The 23,306-nt window shown below is 40.0% G+C and overlaps 1 protein-coding gene across 2 annotated transcripts in view; it reads left to right on the plus strand.

Annotated features, from left to right (window-relative positions):
* Positions 1 to 23,306, plus strand: part of unc5da (unc-5 netrin receptor Da) — a 506,379-nt gene that overhangs the window by 410,970 nt on the left and 72,103 nt on the right. Inside the window, exons 5-8 of one of the 2 annotated variants that reach the window (XM_041811637.1) lie at positions 1,623 to 1,797; positions 2,877 to 3,044; positions 12,464 to 12,628; positions 20,027 to 20,059. In XM_041811637.1, the coding sequence (XP_041667571.1) occupies positions 1,623 to 1,797; positions 2,877 to 3,044; positions 12,464 to 12,628; positions 20,027 to 20,059 (541 nt within the window). The remainder of the gene's footprint in view (positions 1 to 1,622; positions 1,798 to 2,876; positions 3,045 to 12,463; positions 12,629 to 20,026; positions 20,060 to 23,306) is intronic. The other variant, XM_041811638.1, reaches the window with a different exon arrangement.

Raw genomic sequence — 23,306 nt, forward strand, 5'->3', positions numbered from 1 at the left:
AATTCACCTAACACTACACAAGACCAGTGCAGCAGACTGATGAAAATATAATTTATTTCTCTCCATATACCCAAATCAGTCAACATGTCAGCATGGAGAATCACAACAAAACATGTCCCAGTCTTCATGCTACTGCAATACTGTGCATAACACTGTAGGCTAAGCAAATCAGACAAACATGAAATACTGAATCCAGCTCAGGTTGCTATTACAGTAAAAAGAAAGAAAATCTGAAAACAAAACAAAACAGAAAATACAGTACAGAAAATGCTAGACATCTCTTCACCTAGCTGGATCTGGCCAGAGAATTTCTTCAGCATCACAGGCGATATCCTCATTGGCAAGACAATGTGGGAAGAACCGTCTTGAATGTCGAATCCATCCTTGCATAGCTGCAGTATCTGTTTGGTCACAGGCCTCCTCCATGGCCTGGATGAGGGATACCTGAACCTGGGGCCAGAGAACGTAAACCCTCCACTGCCAAGAAAAGTTCTTCGATTGAGTTTGGATTTTTTTGATGAATTCGGTCCCCTTCTTCTTTGAGCATGTTCTCTTCTTGCTTCAGGTCTTCCTCTTCCTCCTTCTCCTCGTCCGTGGATTCCCCCCCCTCACCCTCACTCTTCCTCTTCTGACTCCTTCCATTTTGGTTGAAGACAGGTGAACTCACCTGCTGCATTTTTATAGTGCTTAAACCTGATTGGTGTGTCTACAATTAAGTGATCTTGTGTTTAACCAATTGGCTCATAGGTGTGATAATTCGACAGTCAGTGCTTTGGAATTGCAAGGAAGTGACATCGTGATATACTTCTGTGTCTAATGTATACAAGTGTGTTTAGTGTTTGCAAATCACTGTGTGTATTGTTTTGCAGAAAGTGTGTGGCTGACATTGTGCTTATGATGGTGCAAATCTGAGCCGAGGTTTTGCTCCTTGAGTGTAGAGTTTTGATAATTGTGTAATACTTTTGATTTTAGTGTTTATGCAGTCGGAAAAAACTTATTATGTTTTCAAATTGCTGTAAGATTTAGGTTTAGGATTAGCTTAAGTAGTGTTAGCTACAGTTAGGCTAATAAACAAGAGGCACGTGACAAAATACCTAGCAAAAATGAAGCGAACACATTTTTGTGGTGAATAATCTGTGTGGTGAATAATCAGCAAAAAGCAATAAAGGCCTGCATGTATGTTTTGTTTTAATAAAGGAGTATTTTATCTGCTGTTCTGTAATAAAAGTATTACATGAAATCCATTTTGTAGAATTTTCAACATCACATGATATTTTGAGTGGTTCCATGAGGATGCTCTTTGATAGGGCTGTGCTGCAACATCAAACAAAGAAGCATTGATGTAAATATTTGCATTGCATCATACAAAACTGGAGATTTCCACATGCATGCAAGAAACAAATAGAGAAAAGCTGTTTGTTAAGTGTGCATGCTGAATGAAGTTTCTGCAGATCATAATAAGGGGGATGGTACTTCAAAGCCAAACAGTCCCCTTGCACTCTTTGATATGTCTATTTTTATACGCATCAGCTGATTTCATACCTTCTCATCTTTTATAATCCACGTCTGCATGAAAGCTGTAAGTCTGTTGTGTTCCTGATGTATGTTTTCTTGTGTTTAAGGTGGAATGGCTGAAAAATGAAGAACCTCTAAGTTCAGACGGCGTCATTGATACGCGAGGCGACCATAATCTCATCATCTCGGAGGCTCGTCTCTCTGATTCTGGGAACTACACCTGTGTCGCCAGCAACATCGTGGCGAAGAGACGCAGTGCAACAGCGACTGTCGTTGTCTATGGTGAGATACATCATTCTTTTTTTTTTACATCTCTGAAGAAAGTAAGTCTAAAATTAGATTCTGTCTGAGCCAAAAAAGACACGATGGCAGACTTCTTTTTAGTTGCACGGCACAGATGATCAAAACAATGTCAAACAGCCATCTTGTCTGCATCAAAATATCATTTTTCACTCCAGACGGTGGCTGTCAAATTGGCCCCATAAGCAAATTCCCTCAAGTCATTAATATAAAAAGCCCTGCTCGACCGCAGCATGTGGTCCTTTTTCACACAAGAGTCTAATGAGCAGGTAATGGGCAAGTGATCCCTCATGTGTGAAAACAAGGAGACACGGGCTCGATATTTACAAGAACTCAATTATTAATGGGGGAAAGACAGTGACAAGGACTGTGACAAACCCCCCTGCTTTTATCTGCCAGCGCTAAACACCGTTTGTGTGGAGTGTTCTGTGTAGCTGCAGGCCGGCAGACACTGTTTCCAGTATATTTTCCAGCCCCTGCAGAGAGCTTTGCAGCCACGGAGGAGAATAAGTGAAATTAAAATGTCATACTTGTACCACCTTCTTACACACTAGAGAAACACCCTGTTAATTGGAGAGTTTCAGCACTCTTTTACTGACCTTTCATCCTGTTATTTTTATTTTTCAGAGGGGACATTTAGCAGCTGTGGGAATTCGTCTAATTCTTTCTGACATCCCGCTGTTGAGGCACATCAATCATTAATTTCCGTAATGCTAATGAAGTCTCTGACAGGCTTACGACTCCCAATAGCCGGAGACAGATGTAAAATAGTGGGACGTAGTATTTCTTCCTGTGCTGTGACAGCAAATGAGCTTATTAGTCAATCATCCCGAATTATTTTAAGCAACAAATCAGAGGGAGAAATCGAAGCTGACGGCAGGGAAGACGCCATTGATCATCTTTGCAAAGAAGCCTCATTCCTTCCGCTTAATAAGATATTCTCTTTCACCTTCAAGTGCAAGCCTGTGATGCTGTTTCTCTTGACAGAACATGTATTGTTAAGCACAGAATGTAGGCCAGATTTCCTTCTATTCATCTTCCCCTCTCTTTGGCACACACAGTGAATGGAGGCTGGTCATCGTGGACAGACTGGTCTCCTTGTAACGTTCGCTGCGGTCGTGGTGTCCAGAAACGTTCCCGCACCTGCACAAATCCAGCCCCTCTCAACGGGGGAGCCTTCTGCGAGGGCATGTCGGTGCAGAAGAGCACCTGCAACACGCTGTGTCCAGGTGAGCGCAAGGACAAAATCTCCATTCTGTCAGCGTTTGTGGGCATGCTTTAAGCAACACTGTGCAACTTTAATCAAAGCTTTTAATCATCTTGATTATACACTGACTCACTGAGGAGGGGGGAGTAATGCTTCTTTTATTTCCATTATGTAGCTTTAACGCCTGTTCTTGCACTATGTGCACTGTAATAGCAGCCTCTGTCTCCCAGAAGAAACCCTCTGTGGCATTTCTTTTTGGCTGAAAGTCTTGGCCAAAAGTATTCTTAGTTAGGAAGCAAAGTGGGGAAAAAGGAGGAGGTGAACTAGACATATGCAGGCAGCGACTGAATCTTAGTGAATCACAAGAGATATGTCCAATTGTATCTGTTTATTTTCTCTTCAAAATATCTCAATATGCCAAGTATAAGCCATATACAGTAAGCAAGTCACAATAAACATCATACTGCAGGGTATAAATAAGATACTTTAACTTTTTACCCTTTTTTAGAAAGGGCAATGAAAAGAGCAGGACCACCCCTGGCCAAAGTGAGGCCCTAAGCAGACTTTAGTTTGAGGCACCCCAACACTGACATCCCCCACCACACCGACCCAACATACTCACTTAACAATACTCATACAAAATTATTTTAAAATAACTAAAATAAATATTATTGCAATAATAATGAACACAAAATCTTTGCAATTTAGCCTGAGTTAGATAAAAACAATGTTCTGAGTTGTAATAAGCTTTGTTTCCATTACCCCTTAGAAGTGTGCATCTAAATAGCACAATAAAAAACTGGTAATGGAAACACCTGAATTTTGAAAAACCTCTCAAATATCACTAAAAAGTTTTTATGCTCTCATGAGGAGGTTTTTCAGACATTTCGACATAGCAATATATCGCAAAAGTGTAATGGAAACACTTTTTCCACGTTTACAAGTCACAGGAGGTGACGTACAGTGTCGCATATCTAGTCATTCCAAGACAACACGGGAATTCATTACAATACAAGAACTTTATTGATCCCCAAAGGGAAATTCAATCGTCTGGGAGTCTCATCTGTTTACTTTAGAATTATACAGTCTAATCGCTGATGGTATGAAAGATTTTCTAAATCTTTCTGTCCTGCAGCGCAGGGATAGGAGCCGTCCACCACTGTTGTTTCTTTGCTCATTGAGGGAGATATGAAGTGGATGGTCCATGTTTCTCAGGATGGCCTCCACCTTGCTCAGTGCGCGTCTCTCCACCTCATCTTCCAATGAGTTCAATTTTATTCCGACCACAGAGCCAGCTTTTTTAACCAGTTTGTTCAGACGCCTTGCATCCTTGTGTTTTGTACTGCCTCCCCAGCAGACTGCAGCATAAAACAGAACACTTGCCACCACGGACAGGTACACACAGACACACACACACCACACAGGCATGGTATAGTCTTAACATCGTACTTACACCCCTACGCATGGCTTTGCCATACATACAGACTTTACCTCTGAACTATCAACTGTTGCCTTCGTCTTTTGTTCAAAATTGTCAAGGCAACTGCTGTAGATGTAATCATAATAGTACTAATATGCAACAGGTTTTGAGCATCCAGCTTTCCAGCAGCGGTTTCACGCGAGGTGAGATTTTACGAGAATTGCGAGGCTCATGCCCAAAATGGCCTTCAGTGAAAACACATTCAAAGTGCTATTGTACTTGTTTGAAATTTAAGAAATATTGCTTTTATTTTGCAAAAAACTGTAATGGAAACCCAGCTATTGAGTAGTCATCAAGGACAAAAAAACAAAAACTACCACGGGCCTGTATCTTTCAGTAAAACTAACTTCTATCTGAAAAAAGTCACAAGAATGATCATTAGTTTCAATGATCACATTCCTTGTAGCAATAATAAAAATGTTTTTCTTCTTTTTTAAGGTAATCACTTTGGGTTATTTATTTTCATCATAACATTAATCCCACTGTATTACCTATCTGCTTTATTGGGGTCTCTATTCAAAATGAAACTAGCATTAAACCAACTGATCTTGCCCCCCTCAAGCCCCCTCACACTGACCCCTGCACCCCTCCCCTGTTTTACAATATTATAATATATATATATATATATATATATATATATATATATATATATGTATGTATGTATATAAAATTGCCAGTACATTTACAATTAACATTGTTTATCAAATATTGTATATAGAGCATTTTGGCCTGTTGTAATACTGTTAAATTCAATGGATGGCTCTTGTTTTGACATGGAGACTTTTATTTTGAAAAGCTCACCTTTCCAACTGGGTCACATGATTTCCTTTTCCTCAAGTATTTCATTAAATGAAAAAAACAAAAATTGGTCACCTCTTTAAAATGTTATTTGTTTTTCCGTTTCTGTGACCAAAATGGGGGGAAAAAAAAAAAACTTGTTATTCCGTTTTTTCCATTTTTGGTCAAAAATGAAAAAAATGGAATACCAAGAGTTTCTCCTGATTTTTGAGTCTGGTTTCAACCAGGAAATGGATCTGCCTGAAAATGCAGTGACCGTTTTTCATTATAGATTTCGTTTTGAAAATAACACTGGTCCCAGTGGCACTCACTTAGTAACCGCACTCCTTGCCATTGCTATGCAGTAACAGCTGTTTCAGCCAGTTTTAGTGCTGTATCTCAGAGGCATTGCACGTCTCACGCACTGAGAATTTTTTTCCTTACACCACGAGCGGTTATCTGTCAAACTAGATAGGAAAATGATAAATACAGAGCCATATTTACTTTGTTGCAGCAAATATTTTTGTCCACCTCAGTGGAATATGTTTAAAATCTTTTTCTTGATGAACCAGATAAAGGCCACGAGCTAAAATGCGTCTGTTTAATGAAGTTGTTCCCCAAACTTCTACTACTTATGAAGCTTTCTGTTTCTACAAATGTTGCAGGTAAAGATAAACACAGCATGAAGACACTTCTGGGAGTTTCTCCAAAGAAATGGTATTGTGGGCTTTTACTTGCCTACTATAGCATTTCTTTTGAGAAACTCCATTGGTTTGGACATAATAGTTTTATTTTTAAAAGCTACCTGCATGCTCCCACTATACAGTCAATCCAGTCACTTGTAGGGAGTTTTATTGAGAACTGAAAAACTGGTTACCGCATAGCAACGGCAAGGAGTGCTCCATCTAAGTGGCATCATGGTACCAACGTGGACCAAACATGGCGGCCTCCTGGTGAGTTTATAAACTCAAATTTACTCAAAATGCAGATATCCAGGGTATCTCTTGAGTTTTTAGTTCAATAAACATATGAGAGGTACAAATATCTGTTCAACAAGATGAACTTGTCTGATCATGCAGCGTTTCTGTTAAGACTAGGAAGAATTGCCCTGAGAACGTTCCTAGAGCAGACACGTCCGATGTTATCCACACTCTTCAAAAGCCCACAAAGTGAAGACATGTGTACTGAATGTGTAATTATTCAAACATGAGCGAGCGCAGATTGTAACCAGAGGTAACACAGCGGGCACATCCTCCACTCTGCTTATGAGCTGTGTTTGAACACATCCTTCAGTCTGGATGTGTCTGTTTCAGGATATATAGAAGTTCAAATATCCCTGAATCAATCAGTGACAAGCATACTGGACAAAAATATTCAACTTAAAGCATGACGTTTTAAATGTGTCATTCCATCTGCATTGTTTTGAATGGGCATCTGCACAGTCACCTGTGTTTTCTTTCTGAATATTCATGACTTTACCCTGACTTTGTGATTCTGCAGGCACTTCCCTTGCAACTTGCAGACACTGAAAATTGCATGTTGCAATTGCATGTTTAACATTATTTAGAAGGTAAACAAAGTCTTAGAAATCCAAGCACACAGAACATCTGCCTAGACTTTCACCAATTAATCCAACACCAGTTAAACTGAAAATATTACTATTTTGATTCCAGCCAAGTATAAAATGATTAGATAAGCGCCACTCTTAAACTTGCCTGTTAATTGTAAGATAAGACACAGCGTCATTTATCCTGTGGGAAATTGTGCGCCAGCATAAAGAAGGAAGAGAGCAAATATGAATATCAATCAGATGCAAACCCAAATATAACTGACAGCAGAGAAAAAGAAAGGATCAAGGGTGAGTCTGAAACGTGGTCTGTAGCTTTGCATGTTCATATGAAATATCACATCTCAGGCGCAGGATGGTGGGGAGGTGAATTCAGCATGTTCATGATGATATCCATGATGCAGCAGATACTGTAATGTCCCATTATTGCACATTATGTCCCATAAAATATGAAGCCATTGCCAGCAGGCGATTAGCTTAGCTCTGCACACAGACTAGGAGCAGAGGGAGAGGAAAACCTGAGTATCAGCACAAAATCTTACAAATTAAATCTTGTCCTATGCACTGCACATCTGTGAGTTTGCACTTATTCCTCTAACATGTTGGACCATCTTTGCACACCTTCATCACGCTCTCTTAATACTTTTAAACATATCTAACCTCAGACTATGCATTAAAACAGCCAAACACTATATGATTGAGTCCATGACTGTACCTCTATGGCTTTATATCTCTTAGTTTTTATTATGAGCTCTCAGGGCCTCTCTCCAGGCAACCCAGCTTCCTCCCACACTCCACAACATACTTATTAGGTTAATTAAAATTGCCCTTGGTGTGATTGTAAGCATGCCTGCTTACTTGTCTCTACATGTCACTCCTGTGAATGACAGTCCAAGGTGGTACCTGCCTCTTGTCCAGTAACAGCTGAGACTGGCACCAGCCCCCGCAGCCCTAAATGGGACGAGGGGTGTAACTTATAGATGGAAGCATTGATAAATAGATTATTTGCTTCATTCTAGTAAGAAATATTTGTATTTTTCTGCCTCCAAGGCATTTTGTTGCAGAAGTTTCCCTACTTTCTGTGTAATTCTTGTTAATGCAATATCTTAAGAATGCTTAAATCTTTCTACCTCTCTAGGGGTGTCTGGACCACAGGTTGGAAACCAATTTTCTAGTCCCCACATATGTTTAGTTTGAATGTGTGAAAGTTTTACCTTTAAAAAAAACAGTTGAGCAAAACTTTGACCCTCAAACTTCCACCTTGTTTGTTTTGTTTGTCCAGTAAGTATAAAGTTCATAATTTGTTTTATTAGATGGAGTTATTATGCAGGCAGTATTTCTTGTGATGACTTTCTTGACTCCTGGAGCAGCACACAACCCCGCATGAAACCACTAATTACTGTTTTTACATTTTGGTTTTGGTACTGATTTAACAAACAAGACAAACGTGTTAATTAGTGAGTTTCAGAGGTGTTTGTTTCACCTTTGAGCAGAGCGAGGCAGATGTTTCCCCTCTGCTCTGCAGTGTTTAAACCTGAGCTTATTGAACCATCACAATTTTCTCAAAAAAACAAATACAGATTTTCCCACTGAAAGATTTAAACCACTGTAGTCAGCATGTTTTGAATGCATTTGTTCTTTGAGGCTTGCTCCCTGCTTACATATCCATCTTGATGCTCAGTATTTAGTGATAGAAACACTAGTAGTTGTCATTTATGGCCTATTACCTCCTATTTTGAAGATTATGCTGCTGCTGCTGTACTATACAAAAGAAAAAAGATTAAAAACTTTGTATTAAACATGTTAAAGTTGAAAAGCAGTTTCACAATAAGTGACGGCAGCAGTGTATCTCTATGGAAATGGTTTTTCAGTAGAGTCCATCCATCCGGCTTCTTTCACTTACCAGTGGCCAGGTCACGGTGGCAGCAGGTTAAGCAGTTCAGCCCAGTCACCCCCATCCCTAGTGAGATATCCCAGCTCCTCCTGGGGGATCCTGAGGCATTCCCAGGCCAGACGGGATAGATAATCCCTCCAGCGAGTTGTGGGTTTGCCCTGAGGTCTCCTCCCAATTGGACATTCCCGGAGGACCTTCATTTCAACTGTTACATTTAAACCTGAGGGCATGTCACATGTCCAAAGCTGAAATTGTGACTAAGCTCTGACAAGGTTAACTTTAAATACAGTGAATGGGAAATAACTGGAAATAAAGAATGGTATTCTGATATAAAGGCCACAAAACTGAGCATCAAAGACTCCCTTAGTAAAGTGATTTACAATGAGAATTTTGAAGGTAAGAGTGCAACGTAAAACAGGCGTTTGTGTCAGTCGTTTTAAACTTGTTAAATTCCCTCTTACTGTGTTACACATCCCCACAGCTGTTAATGACAGAGGTTAAATAAGAACATATCATCCACCACTCTCCAAGAAAAGCAACAACAGAGACATCCTTGGGCAGAACCAGCAGTTTAGCATTGGAGAAAAGGAGTTTATTCTGCCTGACAGTTTTAGACTGTAGTTTTGAAGCCAACATTAGGAATATTAGTCAGCATGTGCTTTAAGGCATCAATTTGGCTAACAAAGCCTTATTCTCACAACACTGAAGTGAATGTGACAAAGGTGATAACAGTGTGTGATTTCAAGGAATTCAAGTCTCTGAACAGTGTTTTTAATAACAGGATTAAAAGTTTAACTGTTTATCTCTTAGTATGAAGACCCCATACTGCACTTTGGAGTTTATACGTGACTGTGGTATGGTTTTATTTGTTGCCACAGGTGTATAAAATCAAGCCATGTCAAGTGCAATTTAGCCAATATTGTATGCCAGTCTTCTCCAAATTTGGACAATTTGCACCCATTTTCTTTACACCAATTTTGCAATCTTTTAAGCCATATTCGTCACTTTTCTCACAATCTTTTGCCACTTTAAACCCATTTCTGCTGTTTTTCAATCCCCATTTCACCACCTTTTCTTCCACTGTAAAGCCACTTTTCAGCCGTTTCCACCACTTTTAGCCTGTTTTTGCCTTTTTTTTGCCACTTTCTGCCCACTGTTGCCACTATTAACTCCTTTTCACCACTCTAACACCCATTTTAGCCCAAGTTAAATGCATTTCATTATTCTTAATAGCCATTTTAGGCCAGTTCAATCTATTTCTGCCACTTTCAATCCATTTTTCCACCCATTTAAATCCCATTTTCACCATTATTGCCACTGAACCACTTTTGCCATCCTTTGAGGCCATATTTGCCACTTTTCACACAGGGCATACTCCATAGCAACCATGGTTTACACATGGTTGCTATGCAGGATTGGCAGTCAGTATAAACTAATCCTATGAGCACGCTTCCATACACATTTCCACACCACTGACGCAGCAGTGGGAGCAAATCGGGGTTAAACTGAGCCTACTGAGCCACAGTGGCCCCAGTAGGAATTGACTACCCCTGCCTTATGGTGAAACCAGCACTGATTTTAACCTAAAGGTGCAGCACATGTCCAAAGCTGGTAGGGATAGTAATCGACCCATCTATCCATTCATAATATACACCAGTGGTTCTCACTGTTGGGGTCGAGACACTGAGAGGTCGTCTACAGATGCCTTAAAAAACTGAGAATATTTTTTAAAGTACACTATTGCCACTCTATACCAATTTTGTCAAATTTTTATCTGTTTTCATACATTTTTTCCCACCGATTTTGCCAATTTTAACACGTTTTCACCACTTAAAAAACACATTTTATCTAATTTAAACCTTTTCCACCACTTTCTTGCCTTTTTTTGCCATTTCTAAACAGACTTTTGCCACCGTCTGCCTATGGCTGCCTCTGTTGACCCATGTTTTGCCCATTTAACCACATTTCACCATTTGATATGCCCATTTTAGCCTGTTCAACCAATCTCTACCTATTTTTCTGCTCTTATTTGCCAGTTTATATCAATGTTTAATCCCATTACACCAAATTTCCACCCATTTTTGCCACTTTAAAGCCATTTCAGCCACTTGTTAATCCTCTTACACCACTATTTATGTCCGTTATAGCCACTTTTATCTATTTTTTGCCTTTGTATGGTTATTTTATGCCACTATTATCTAATTTTGTGCCACTTCTTACCCATTTCTGCTACTTTTAAAATACAATTTCACCACCTTTTCCACCATTTTTGCCATTATTAACCCAATTTAGCTATTTTTAACTCATTTTATTTCTGTTTTTAACAAAAGGGATTTACATTTTTAAGAAGGCTATTTACTACTCAGATGAATTAAAATGATATTTGGTTCTTTGATAGGCATGGTTATTATTGAGGTTGAATATAAAATGTGGATACAACAGCTTAACTTTACAATGGCCCCATGATTTTGCTGATTTCCATGGGCCCCCAGTTTGGCTGGACCTCAGAAGGCTTTCCCCCCTTATGGACGGCCTTGTCTGCACATGACTATTCTTGAATGTTCAGGTACAGTGGGGTTCCCTGGTCTCTGGCACTTTTGTTTTGGGGGGCTATAAAGGTTGAGAACCCCTGATCTACACCAGTTGTCCCATTTGGGGTTAATGGGGGTGGGGAGGTGGAGCTAATCCCAGCTACAGGTAGACAGAGATGGGATACACCTTGGACTTCTGGCCAATTATTACAGATATAGATTTTTGTCTAAAATCTAAATCATAAACAGTTAATGAAGAAGAAATTAAAAATGGAGGAAGGTGTAAGACAGTGAAAGCAACAAAATGTTCTCTTTGATTTCTGTTTGGATCTGAATTTAAAAGAAAAAAGTTAACTTCGTAGTTAGTATTAGTCACATTTTAAACTTGCATTCCCCCCATAATGCACTGCTGATAGTGACAGTGGTTCGTAGAACAGATCCTCGGGACCTTGAGAAAAGAAATTAACGAGAAGAGACGATGTGGATAAAGAGAAACCGGAGAGAGAAGAACAGCCGTGGCTTTAGTTAAGAGAATAATCGCAGAGCAGCAGTTCCAGTTATCAAAACTCGCGTGTAATCTCCTCTGCCCCAGTGTTTTTTTCCTAAGACAAACCTAAATTTTTGATTTGAACCATAGCGCCAGTACAAAGAGAAACGCTCATCAGGTTTAAGAAGAAAAAAGTTATCAGGCCAAGGCAGTGCACTCCTGCAAACATTATCTCCTCTTTGCCAACTGCTGCCTTCTGACGGCTTCTTTTCTCCCACATCGCAGTTTGAACATAAACAGGGTGCATTTGCGTTTAGATTAGCAGGAAGAAGGGGGGGCTGTGAGAGCATTTAGAGGTGGAAAGGAGACTTGATCGAGTGTGGCATAAGTAGAGTCTCTTTGTGTTTTGTGAAGTTGGTGAGACAGCACATTTTGGCACCCTGAGGAGAAAATGTTTTTGTAAAGATAGAAGTGGAGCATTTACTTGAAAGTGTTTCCATGAAAAGTCCCAGATAACTATTAAATAAATCAACTTAGGCTTAATGTTAAATTTTTTATGCCTTTTTGTTATGTTAGGTGAAATAATTGCTCTATTTTGCCTCTGTGTTTGCTTTTTCTGCTGCTTCTCTATTCTTTTTTAAACTTCCCTCACTTTTCAAAGTGCATCTTTGTGTGCTCAAACTTTCCTGCTTCTGTCTCCCTCAGTGGACGGCGGGTGGGGGGAGTGGACGGAGTGGTCTGCGTGCAGCTCGGATTGCGAGAGGCAGCGCAGCAGGGAGTGCACGGCTCCGGAGCCCAAACACGGAGGACGGCTGTGCGACGGCGTGGCGCTGGCTACGGAGAACTGCACCGGCGGCCTCTGCACACAGAGTGGGTCAACATCACTATCTGTCCAAAAAGGAGGAGATAGCTGTGCATCATTCCTGTCAGTCTCATTGTGTTCAGGGACTGTGTCGTTATAGATTTACTGCTCATACTTTTGGCAGCGTGGGCTAGAGCATGATCGTCATTTTAATTATGCTCATTAGCAGCGCCCTCGTCCATCTTCATTATTCAGCCGCTCCACTCCACATGCACAACACGCAACAAATAAACTAACACTTTTCATCAAATAGGCTCCAACCTGGCATTCTCACTCTGGGTTTCGGTTCTGTGTGCATTATAAAATACATAAAATTAGATTTAATCAAGTCTGATAGTGTGACATAAGAGTCTCTGAACTCAGTTTGAAGCAGACTCAACCACACCTCATCTTAGTGCAAAGGTTGCACAGAGCAGCAACCTTTGGAGAAAGCATCCTTCAGTCAGAAGAGGAACTTTTTAATCCATGGTTTCATGTCACACCAACCTCAGCAGCCATCTGCAGTCATCGCCTGACAAGCCCACAGCCATGGGAGTTCAGAGAGTCTGAAAGAGCCCTCCTGCACTAGTGATGTGCAAAAAAAGAGCCAATTCATCAGAGCAGTAAGACAGGGGTTCTCAACCTTGGGGTAGGGACCCCACTGGGGGTCATGAGAGACTGAGAGAGGGTCTCCAGATGCCTTAACAAAACTAAGAACATTTTTTAATCACACTGGTGCCACTTGACACCAGTTTTGCCTATATGTAACCCTTTTTTATCACTTTTCCCTCCAATTTTGCCAATTTTAACATATTTTTGCAGCTGAAAACCTTTTTTTTTTGTCCATTTTAAACCCTTTCCACCACTTTTTTCTGCCTGTTTTTGCCACTTCTAAACCAAATCTTGCAACTCTCTGTCTATTGTTGCCTCTGTTAACACATTATTGCCACTATTAACCCCTTTTACCACTTTTTAAGCGACATTTCAGAATTTGAAAAGCCAGCTTTTGCCAGTTTCTGACTATTCATGCCTCAGCTAACCTTTTTTTTTTTGCCAATTTATGTCATTTTTATCCCATTTCACCAAATTTCCACCTATTTTTGCTATTTTGATGCCATTTCAGCCACTTTTTAATCCCCTTTCACTACTCAATAAGCCATTTTAGACACTTTAACCAATTTTTGCAATTTTTGGGTTTTTTTTTGCCACTTCTATCCAATTTTGGGCATTTCTCACCCATTTCTTCTACTTTTAAAATCCAATTTCACCACCTTTTCCACTATTTTTGCCATTATAATCCATTTTAGCTGTTTTTAATGTATTTTAATTCTGTTTTTAACAAAAGGATTTACATTTTTAAGAGGGCTACTTACTACACAAATGAATCAAAATTTGTTTCTTTGATAAGAGTGGTTATTATTCAGGTTAAATATAAAATACCACAGCTTAACTTTACAATGGACCATGATTTTGCTGGCCCCCAGTTTGGCAGCTCTCCCATTTTTCCCCCCTAATGGACAGCCTTGTCTGCACGTGACTGTTCTTGAATGTTCATTGCTGTGTTTAGCCTCCTTCAGGTACAGTGGGGTCCCAGGTCACTGGCACCTTTATTTTGGAGGTCGTGGGCTGAAAAGGTTGAGAACCCTTGCCATAAGAGATCCCATCTGGTTATTATTTAAAGAGTCACTTAACCTTTAGACCTCCTTTTTCATATGCGTAGATGGCAGTGTTAATTTTGGCAGCTATTTTTGATTTTAGTCTTTTGATTACATTTCTTTGAGATTTAGTCACATTTTAGTCATTTCTACCCTTTTTAGTTTTAGTCTAGTTTTAGTCAATGAAAATTTAAAAAACATTTTTGTCTATTTTTAGTCCATACAAAGTCCTCGCATTTTAGTCTTTACTTTTAGTCCAAGCATTTATTCTCTTGCCTAAATCTGGTACTAAATCATGGTAGTGTGTTCTCTGCACCCTGCCTAATGCAGGGTCCCTGCTTTCTACAGCTGAAAGACTGAATAGCTACAGATGGTTCGTATTTGGACAGATTTACCCACAGTGGAGAAATATAATGGATTTTTAATGTCTAAATTTAAACTAAATTTAAACTAAATTTAAACTAAATTATGTTTTCGTCTAGTTTAAGTCATCTTGATGAAAATGTAGCTTAGTTTTAGTCAGCTTTAGTCATCACAGATCTTTCTTTGGTAAGTTTTAGTCTAGTTTTCATCATGGAAAAAAAGGCTGTCAATGAACAGTTTTCATCATAGTTCCATCTTACCATGACCTCAACAGTAACCCGCTACTTTTTCCTCGACTGTTAACTTCACTCGTGGCTCACAGATAAAATTTGTGCTCCACCAATCAGAGACATTGCTGTGACGCTAGAGGATTGTGGGTAATGTACTACTGTCACCTACAATGAGAGTCGATAGTACTTTTGCTTATGTCTTCTACATCAGTGGTTCCTAACACAGGGGTCATGACCCCTTGGGAGTTGCAAGACACTGAGAGGGGGTCACCAGATGCTATTAAGAAAACTAGAAATATATTTTTAAATTATTCCAAATTGTTATTTTACCCATTTTTGTGAAAATATATTCACAAAATTAATGAAATGAAAAATGTGTTTAGATTAATTGACTGTATCAGTACATGTGTGTTTTATCAGTAGCATTGATGTTAGTAATCTAGCTTACAGTTAACTGATTTAGCAACTCTACCTGTCCAATTTTGCCAATATTATTTGCCAATTTTCTCTGATTTTGCACAATTTGTGCCCATTTTCATCTCTTTAGACCACTTTTGCAACATTTTAACCCACATTTATCATTTTTCTTGCCACTTTAAACCCATTTCTGCCATTTTTTAATCACATTTCACCACTTTTCAGCCCATTTCTTCCACTGTAAAGCCACTGTTGACTTTAAACTATTTCCACTACTTTTTTAGCCTGTTTTTGCCACTTCTAAACCAATTCTCTCCATTTCCTGCCTATTGCTAATAGGGGTGGGAGAAAAAAATTTATACAGCATTGTATCGCGATATTTTGTGTGGTGATTTATCATATCGTCTCATCCACCAAGTATCGATTTTTTCAAATTAATTACTAATATGAACTGAAGTCTATGATAATGGAAAAATTAAATCAATTGTTTGGATAATTGTTTGTCCAGTGGGGTCAGCAGAGGTGACAGTCATAGAGCAGGAGGAAGTTAGTGCAACAAACATGGCAGTGCCAAGGGAAGGACATTAGGAATGCAAGCAAGGCACAAAAGAGATGGACATGACACATGAAGTTTGCAAGAAGTGCTGCATGAAAATAAAATACTGCAGAAATATGACAAACAAAAGGGCAAGATTAATGCTGAATCAGCTAAACAGTTGAAAAAATGGTATAGATCGCAATATATGGTATCACGATACTCATTGTATTGCAATAATATGGAATCATGACCCAAGTATTGTGATAATATTGTATCATGGAGCCACCTGTGATTCCCACCCCTAATTGTTGCCTCTGTTTACCAGTTATTCTTACTAACAATATTATTATTATTATTATTATTATTATTATTATTAATACCATTTTAATGCATTGCACTATTTGTTATGGCCATTTTGCCAGCTCAATCAATGGATTTGGCCACTCAGGAAAGTCACTGTGACACCTAAGGATTGTGGGCAATGTAGTACTGAAAGCCGAGATCACACATAAGCTCTGATTTTATTAAAGAGGGTGTGAATGGAAATGGGAAGTATAAAGTTAGATGGATGTCAGAAATGGAGTAGCAATTTGTTGATTAGTTACAACAAAATAATATGCTGTTAAACCTACCACAGTGAGCTAACAGCTAGCCACATTAGCTTGTTCAGTCTAAAGTCAGGTTTGACGACACGAGATTTGACATTTTGAGAGCCGAGACTCTGGTAGTTGGTGAACAGAATCTGTTAGTTGTGTGTTGTGCTGAGTTGATCCTCTTGTTCCACAGCACACACTATACAAACTAAACAGTGAAATCTTTTAGTGTGTGGTTGGCTTTAGGTAGCCTTGAATAGTTTTGATGTTAGGGCTAATAATCCAATCTGAAACGTAGGATGGAAGGAGTGATGTTGTGGCTGATTAGGGACAGCAGGTAGAAGGGACTGGTCATGTCTTGTCCTCTCTCCCTCCCACTTTTTTGCATGTTTCCTGCTCCGAAGACATTTTTTAAACTCCAGTGTGGATGCACCTCAGCATCTAAGGTGTAGCTCTTAGATGGGCAAAGTAAAGGGATGGCCTTTTTGAAACAGCAGTCACATTACATACGATGGGCTTTTTATGCTTTTATTGATCGAGGCGGCCAGTGGATAGAATCGGTAACAGGCACAAGAGAGCGGGGGAAAGACATACAGAAAATGGTTCCACAGGCTGGACTCAAACCCCAGGCTGCCCGCGTACATGGAGCGTGCCTTAAACCATTAGGCCACCCGCCAACACTGCTTCTTGATATCTCATTTTACTAAAATAAAAGCTCCCAGGCAGCTCAGTGGGGAAGACAAAAGTTATAAACACTTTGTGTTATCAAACATTTACCTTTTACTGTTCCCTTTCTTCCTTTTCAATCCATAACAAATCCTTTCTTCCACGGTTAAGCTGATGCTAAAATCTTCGATCTGCCCAGAATTCCTTACTTTCTGTCAAATGAAAGCAGGTCTTTCAGTTTCCTGTTGTTCAAGGCAGTACAAATCCAAAATGAAACAAGAACATTTGTGATGCAAAATGATGTAATTTCAAAATGTAAAAAGATTAAATTGATTGTGATCGGGAGATGTTTTGTGATTAAAAATATTTGTGACAGCCCTAATTACAGTATAAGATAAAGATAAATAAAGAAAATGATGTTACATATACACGTATGTGGAGTCAAGAGCTGGTCTAACTAGTCAGATTGGATTTTCTTTATCGATCCACCCCAGAACATCTGCAAGTTTGCTTCATCTGGATCGGGTACAGCCCTAAGCTGGCCTGGAAGCCCCTAGAGTAGTACTATGATGAAAAATGCAGGGGTTTTTTTGGCTTCCAAAAAAGAGATCTAATACTATTGAATATGTATATGATTGCTGTGAGCTTTGGCATTATGAGAATAAATAAGAATATATAAGAATAAATATTACTGGCACCACAATTCTTTTAGCATTTACAACTGTATACAGGCACAGAAGAAGGCAGGCAAAGCCTCCGTGTTAACATTACAGCCCACTCTATCTTCTACTACTCTAAAGTACACTCATATTATCATGTACATAAATTATCTGAATTTACTGTGCAAATGAAGTAGATAAACTTGCTTGAAGAGTAAGCTGCACTGACTGTTGACATAGATGTTACAGCTTGGCACCAATATTAAAGCAAAAAGCAAATACAAGCATGAATGGTGCTTTTTGCTCTGCAGTCGTCTCCATGTGAAGGTCCAGTTTATAAAGCGTATTTCACTACTCATCTTTAAATGCCAACACTATGAAGTCTGTCAGCTGTGTGCTGCTTGCTCTTGTTTTGTGGCTGAGGGAGAAGATGAGTCAGTTAGCTCCACATAGTGTCGTTCTTATCCTGACAGGGGTGGAGCCAGTGGTTGCCAGGGTTGACCAGCCACCCCAGAAAAATCTGATTGGCCACCCTAAAATCCTTAACAGTGATGGGCTTTTTATCCTGTCACCCATTAACAGGAAATTGTGGCCTGGTCATCCTCATGTTTTACTATGTGGCCCTCAGTGAAATAGTTTGGACAACCTTGTGCTAGCTTGTTGCTAACTGAGGGGGCAGAATTTGGACCAACAGCATCCTAACTGTTGTCTTAGTATGTTGTATGTCTGTTTGAGTATGTAGCAGAAATACACTATATGGACTAAAGTATTTGGCAGCCTGACAGTTACACCAACAGGGACTGTAATTATGTTGTATTAAAATAAATGTACTTTGATATGGAGTTGGCCCCCATTTTCAGCTTTAACAACCTCCATTCCTCTTAAAAGGCTTTCCCCAAGATGTTTTTTGTGTGCACTTTCATTCTGTGGAGCACTTATGAGGTCAGGCAAGATCTCCATTCCAAATTCAAAACTCATCAAACCATGTCTTTCTAGTCCTTGCCATGTGCACCAGGGCAGTCATGTTGGAATAGAAACAGGCCTTTCCTGGAGTGTCACAAAGTTGAAAGCATATCATTGTCCAGAAACAGCCCCATACTCTTGTCCTTCCTCCACCAAACTTCACAGTTGGCACAATGCAGTCAGCCCATCTGAGGGTCAAAAAGAGAAGCATGACTGGTCACTCCACAGAACATATTTCTACTGCTCCACAGTCCAGTGTCAGTGTGCTTTACACCACTGCATCCAGTGCTTAGCATGCAACTGCTCAGCCATGACAACCCATTCCATGAAAGACGCTCTGCACAGTTTTTGCGCTTACATTAATGTCAGTGGAAGATCTGAACTCTATGGAATCAGCAGAGCATCGACAAGTTAGCTTGTCATGAAGCTAAGCTTCATGGCTGAGTTGCTGTTGTTCCTGAACGCCTCCACTTTCTACTAATATCACTTACAGTTGACTGTGGAATATACTAACCTGACACACCAGATGGATTTGTTTCTCACATCCATCTGGGAAACCTCCCATAGACAGTGTTTGGGAAAGGGCAGAGCCTTTGAAAATCAGGCCAATTAGAGCAACAAAGCACGTGACGTCATAGCTGCTACCAAGAGGTAAACTCCATAGAAAGCTGCATAAGGCGAACCAAGGCAACTGTAGGCATGACTTTTGTCATTTTTAAGAAGAATACAACTCACTGCTGTTCTTTGTTCTTCTTTTACAAAGAAATGTCTTCAAGTTCTGATAAAACTGGTGCTTTAGCAGCATCGACACTTATGTCATAATTGCACCGGCCTCTTGTTGCTGCTTGCTTATGTCATGACTCTGCCACGCCCGAAAGTACTGCCCCTCAATACCGATTGGTCCTGTCACTTTCTAAATGGGCCCAAACAGTTCAGATGGGAGCTTTGCAAGATGGATTCACCATTAAGCAACACAGAAATGGGCGCATCCATCTGGTTTGAAAGGTTAGGAATACCCAGGATGGATGAAATTTCACGAATTGTCTTATTGAAAAGGTGGCATCCATCACAGTACCATGCTTCACTGAGCTCTTCAGAACGACCCATTTAGTATCACAAATGTTTGCAAATGGAGACTGCACGGCAAGATTCTACACACCTGTGGTAACGCGTTTAATTGAAAAACCTGAGTTGAATAGTTAACTCAAAAACTTTGTCCATATTTGTGAATGTTTAAGCAGATAAATTTGCACTTTTAAAATGCACTCTAACTATATTCAAACTACATTTCTGGAGGCTTTAAAGCACAGCTGTCAACTTCTGATCTGTGTCTGTCTTTGCAGATCGAAAGCTGCTTCATGATGCAAAGCCACAGGGTGAGTTTGTCTTCAGTTTCCATTCATTTCTTTTAGTAACTTATACAAGATAATTTCGTGAAATAATAATTAATGGACTGGAGGGTGTTTGGTTTCTCCATAGCATCACTTTTTCTTCTTATCCTCTGTTATAAATCACTGAGACTTGTGCTGCTTGTTTCCGCTGTTGCTAGGCAACGCCTTCTGTTATTTGTTTGGGATGTAAAGCAACATTAAGTCCTTGTTTGATGAGCGTGGATAAGCCAAACAGCCTGTATTTATTGAGTATCAGCAGCAGCAGACATTCAGTTAACCCTCATCCAATGAACATATTTAATATAGGAGGGCTGGAGACTACTGCAAGAAACAACCAAACTACAAAAAGCATCATAAGTTATAGATAGTGTAACATCATATGGGACATGATGATCCTCATCTTCGTGGAATGGAAACGAAAATGTGGATTATTTATGGAAAGATAGTCTTGCTCTTTGTTAAACTCCATTTCTCCAACTACCTTGTAAAATTCTGCTACTGTGGAGTCTCTGTAGGTCTCCGTCAAGTTGACGGACAGATTAATAACTCGCCTAGACAGAATTTGATGCTGCATCAATTAAAGAAACAGCCCTTGATTAACTTTGCTCATTTGGCACCAAGCAAAGGCAATCAACCTGCACCAGCAAATTTTTCACATTAGAAAACATGCTGCAAATTCTAAATCACATGTTAAGTAAAAATAAATGCAACAACAGAAGCATGCTACACCACACTGTGCAAAAAAGAGCTGCAAAAAGGAAAAACAACTGAGTTAAACATACAGCATTTCAATTCTGCCACCATTCTTCCAGCATCATTCAGCTTTCTTTGTACTTCGTTTGAGGTCCACGCAGCCAGGAGGAAGCGCATCTTCTCACTGAACGACTGCTTCTTTACTTTACATCCATCGTTCTAAACTCCATTCTTCATAAATGCTCATCTTCCTAGTTATCCGTACATTTCAATCCCATCCACAACCCCAAACGTCGACACACACACCCTGACATAGCTGCTGGTGGACCTGCAATCCATTGGTGCCACAGTGGGACCATATTTTCCTCGTCCAGAGCTAGTTGAAATACAAAGAACTGGTACTAGATTAAGCACTGGCCTTAAACCAACCCTAGAATTTGATTGGTGGTAAAGGGGTATGCATTGCTGAAGACAAGGGCTACTGACTCTGAAGCCTGAGCATTAAATCACCACTGGCCATGCATTCCTCAGAGTGTGTGGGCCCTGGTGCAGCAGTTATACCAATGGAAAGACCCCTATTAAAACAACCACTACTGGGAGCGATACTGGCCTATGGAACTGTTTCAACATAACTAAGGCAATCAAGTGTGACCCCTGGAACAGGACACAAACACCTCATTGTGGGCTAATTTATTCAAGATGAGAGATTTCCTGTTGGACATAGAAACATGGTCCCCCTTGGTTTTTTGTAGATCTCCCCAAGACACATCTACACACCAAATTTCTTAAATCTCACTAAAACTGCCTTTTGACAGTGTTCTGTAGAAGCACGAAAAGTGGCGCTGTTGAGGCAATTCCGGGCCGCCATTTTTGAAACCTGTGTCAACTTCTCATTTTTTCATAGTTCTAGGTGCATGCCAATTTTCATGCAAATTGGTGTATGTCTAATGCCCCAAAAATGTGCACAAGTGACACAGAAAAGAAAGAGCCAGCGAAAACAATAGGGCTCTTGTGCTGTCAGTAGCAGCTTTTTCTCCACCAACAGTTTCAGCACTCTGTTTTGGCCTCTATTTGAGACCTGCCTTTATTTGTCAAGATTTATGGTGATAGCATTTCCATTTTTACAGTAATAAAAGTCACATTTATTTGAAATGCCAAGGGAAATATATAATTCTAAACTAATGCAAGCAACAAAAATAAAGCTAGAATTCCTGCCAGTGCAGCAAAGCTTGTATTACAAGGAACTTTATAATAATAATAATAACTCTGTTTGTATAGCACTTTTAAAAACATGGGTTTACAAAGTGCTTTGACAAGTGCAGAAGCAAGCAGAAGAACAAAGCAACAACCCAAAGAAAAGATAAGAAGACAGAACGTGACATGCAGACAACATCAGCAGAATCCACACATTTAAAGATACTAACCAGAAATATGGATGAGATAATAATTCATCAAGATCAATATACATCAAAACCTAGATGTCATGTGATGCCATGCAAACTAAGACATCACAGATATCAATCAGAGTGCAGACATGAAGCCGTTCTACACAACAAAGACATCATGACACAGACATCAAGTACCATAAAACAATAGGAACATTTAGTACATTTTCGCGCTGTGTTTACAGGCAAGATTTACTTGTTTACAAATGTGTCAGGGCTACTTTCTTGTTATTATATTCTTCAATACTTTTACAGCTGAAATAAGATGTAAGTGGCTGACAAGACTGCCCTGTTTATAAAATTGACAAGATTTCTTGTCAAGGGGACAACCTGTCATTTAAGGGCACCTGGGGCACTTTGCCAGGCCTGATCCTGCTCACCACATACAGGGTGACCAGGACCCGTTAGGGTTGAGGATACGTGGAGATATGGGACATGGGCGTGGTGTAGTGGTCCGAAGGGTTTCTACGGGTCAGAGGAGAAACAGCTTGTTACCGTCACATTGCACGTTTAATATTTGCCCGGCATTGCCTCATCACATCGAAATGAATTGTCATTTCAGTTTAAACAGCACCCAGCAATTTGTATGTGCTAAGAAGTATATTACTGTTTTATTTTAAAGCATCGTACCACACCATCAATCTTTGCCCCAACCCTCACCTATGGCAACTCTAGTTAATGACCGAAAGAATAGGATTGCAGGCCCAAGTGACTGAAATGAGATTCCTCAGGAGGGTGGCTAGACTTAGCCTTGGAGATAGGGCTAGGAGCATGGACATCCGGAGGGATCCTTCACGTCATAAGGAGCTAATCGAGGTGGTTCAGGCATCTGATCAGGATGCCTCCTGCTTGCCTCCCTGTGGAGGTCCTCCGGGCACATCCAACTGGAAGGAGACCCCAGGGTAGACCCAGAACTCACGGGAGGGATTATATATTTTATCTGGCTTGGGAACGCCTCAGAATCCCCCAGGAGGAGCTAGGTTGATTTGCTAAGCCTGCTACCAGTGCGACCCAACCCTGGATAAGTTGAAGAAAATGGATGGATTATCAAAGTGGGGCTGCATCGGAAAGTCATTCTAGCTGGTGTCATGGTA

The sequence above is a fragment of the Cheilinus undulatus genome, linkage group 17, assembly GCF_018320785.1.
Source record: "Cheilinus undulatus linkage group 17, ASM1832078v1, whole genome shotgun sequence".
In the NCBI taxonomy this organism is placed as follows: domain Eukaryota; kingdom Metazoa; phylum Chordata; class Actinopteri; order Labriformes; family Labridae; genus Cheilinus; species Cheilinus undulatus.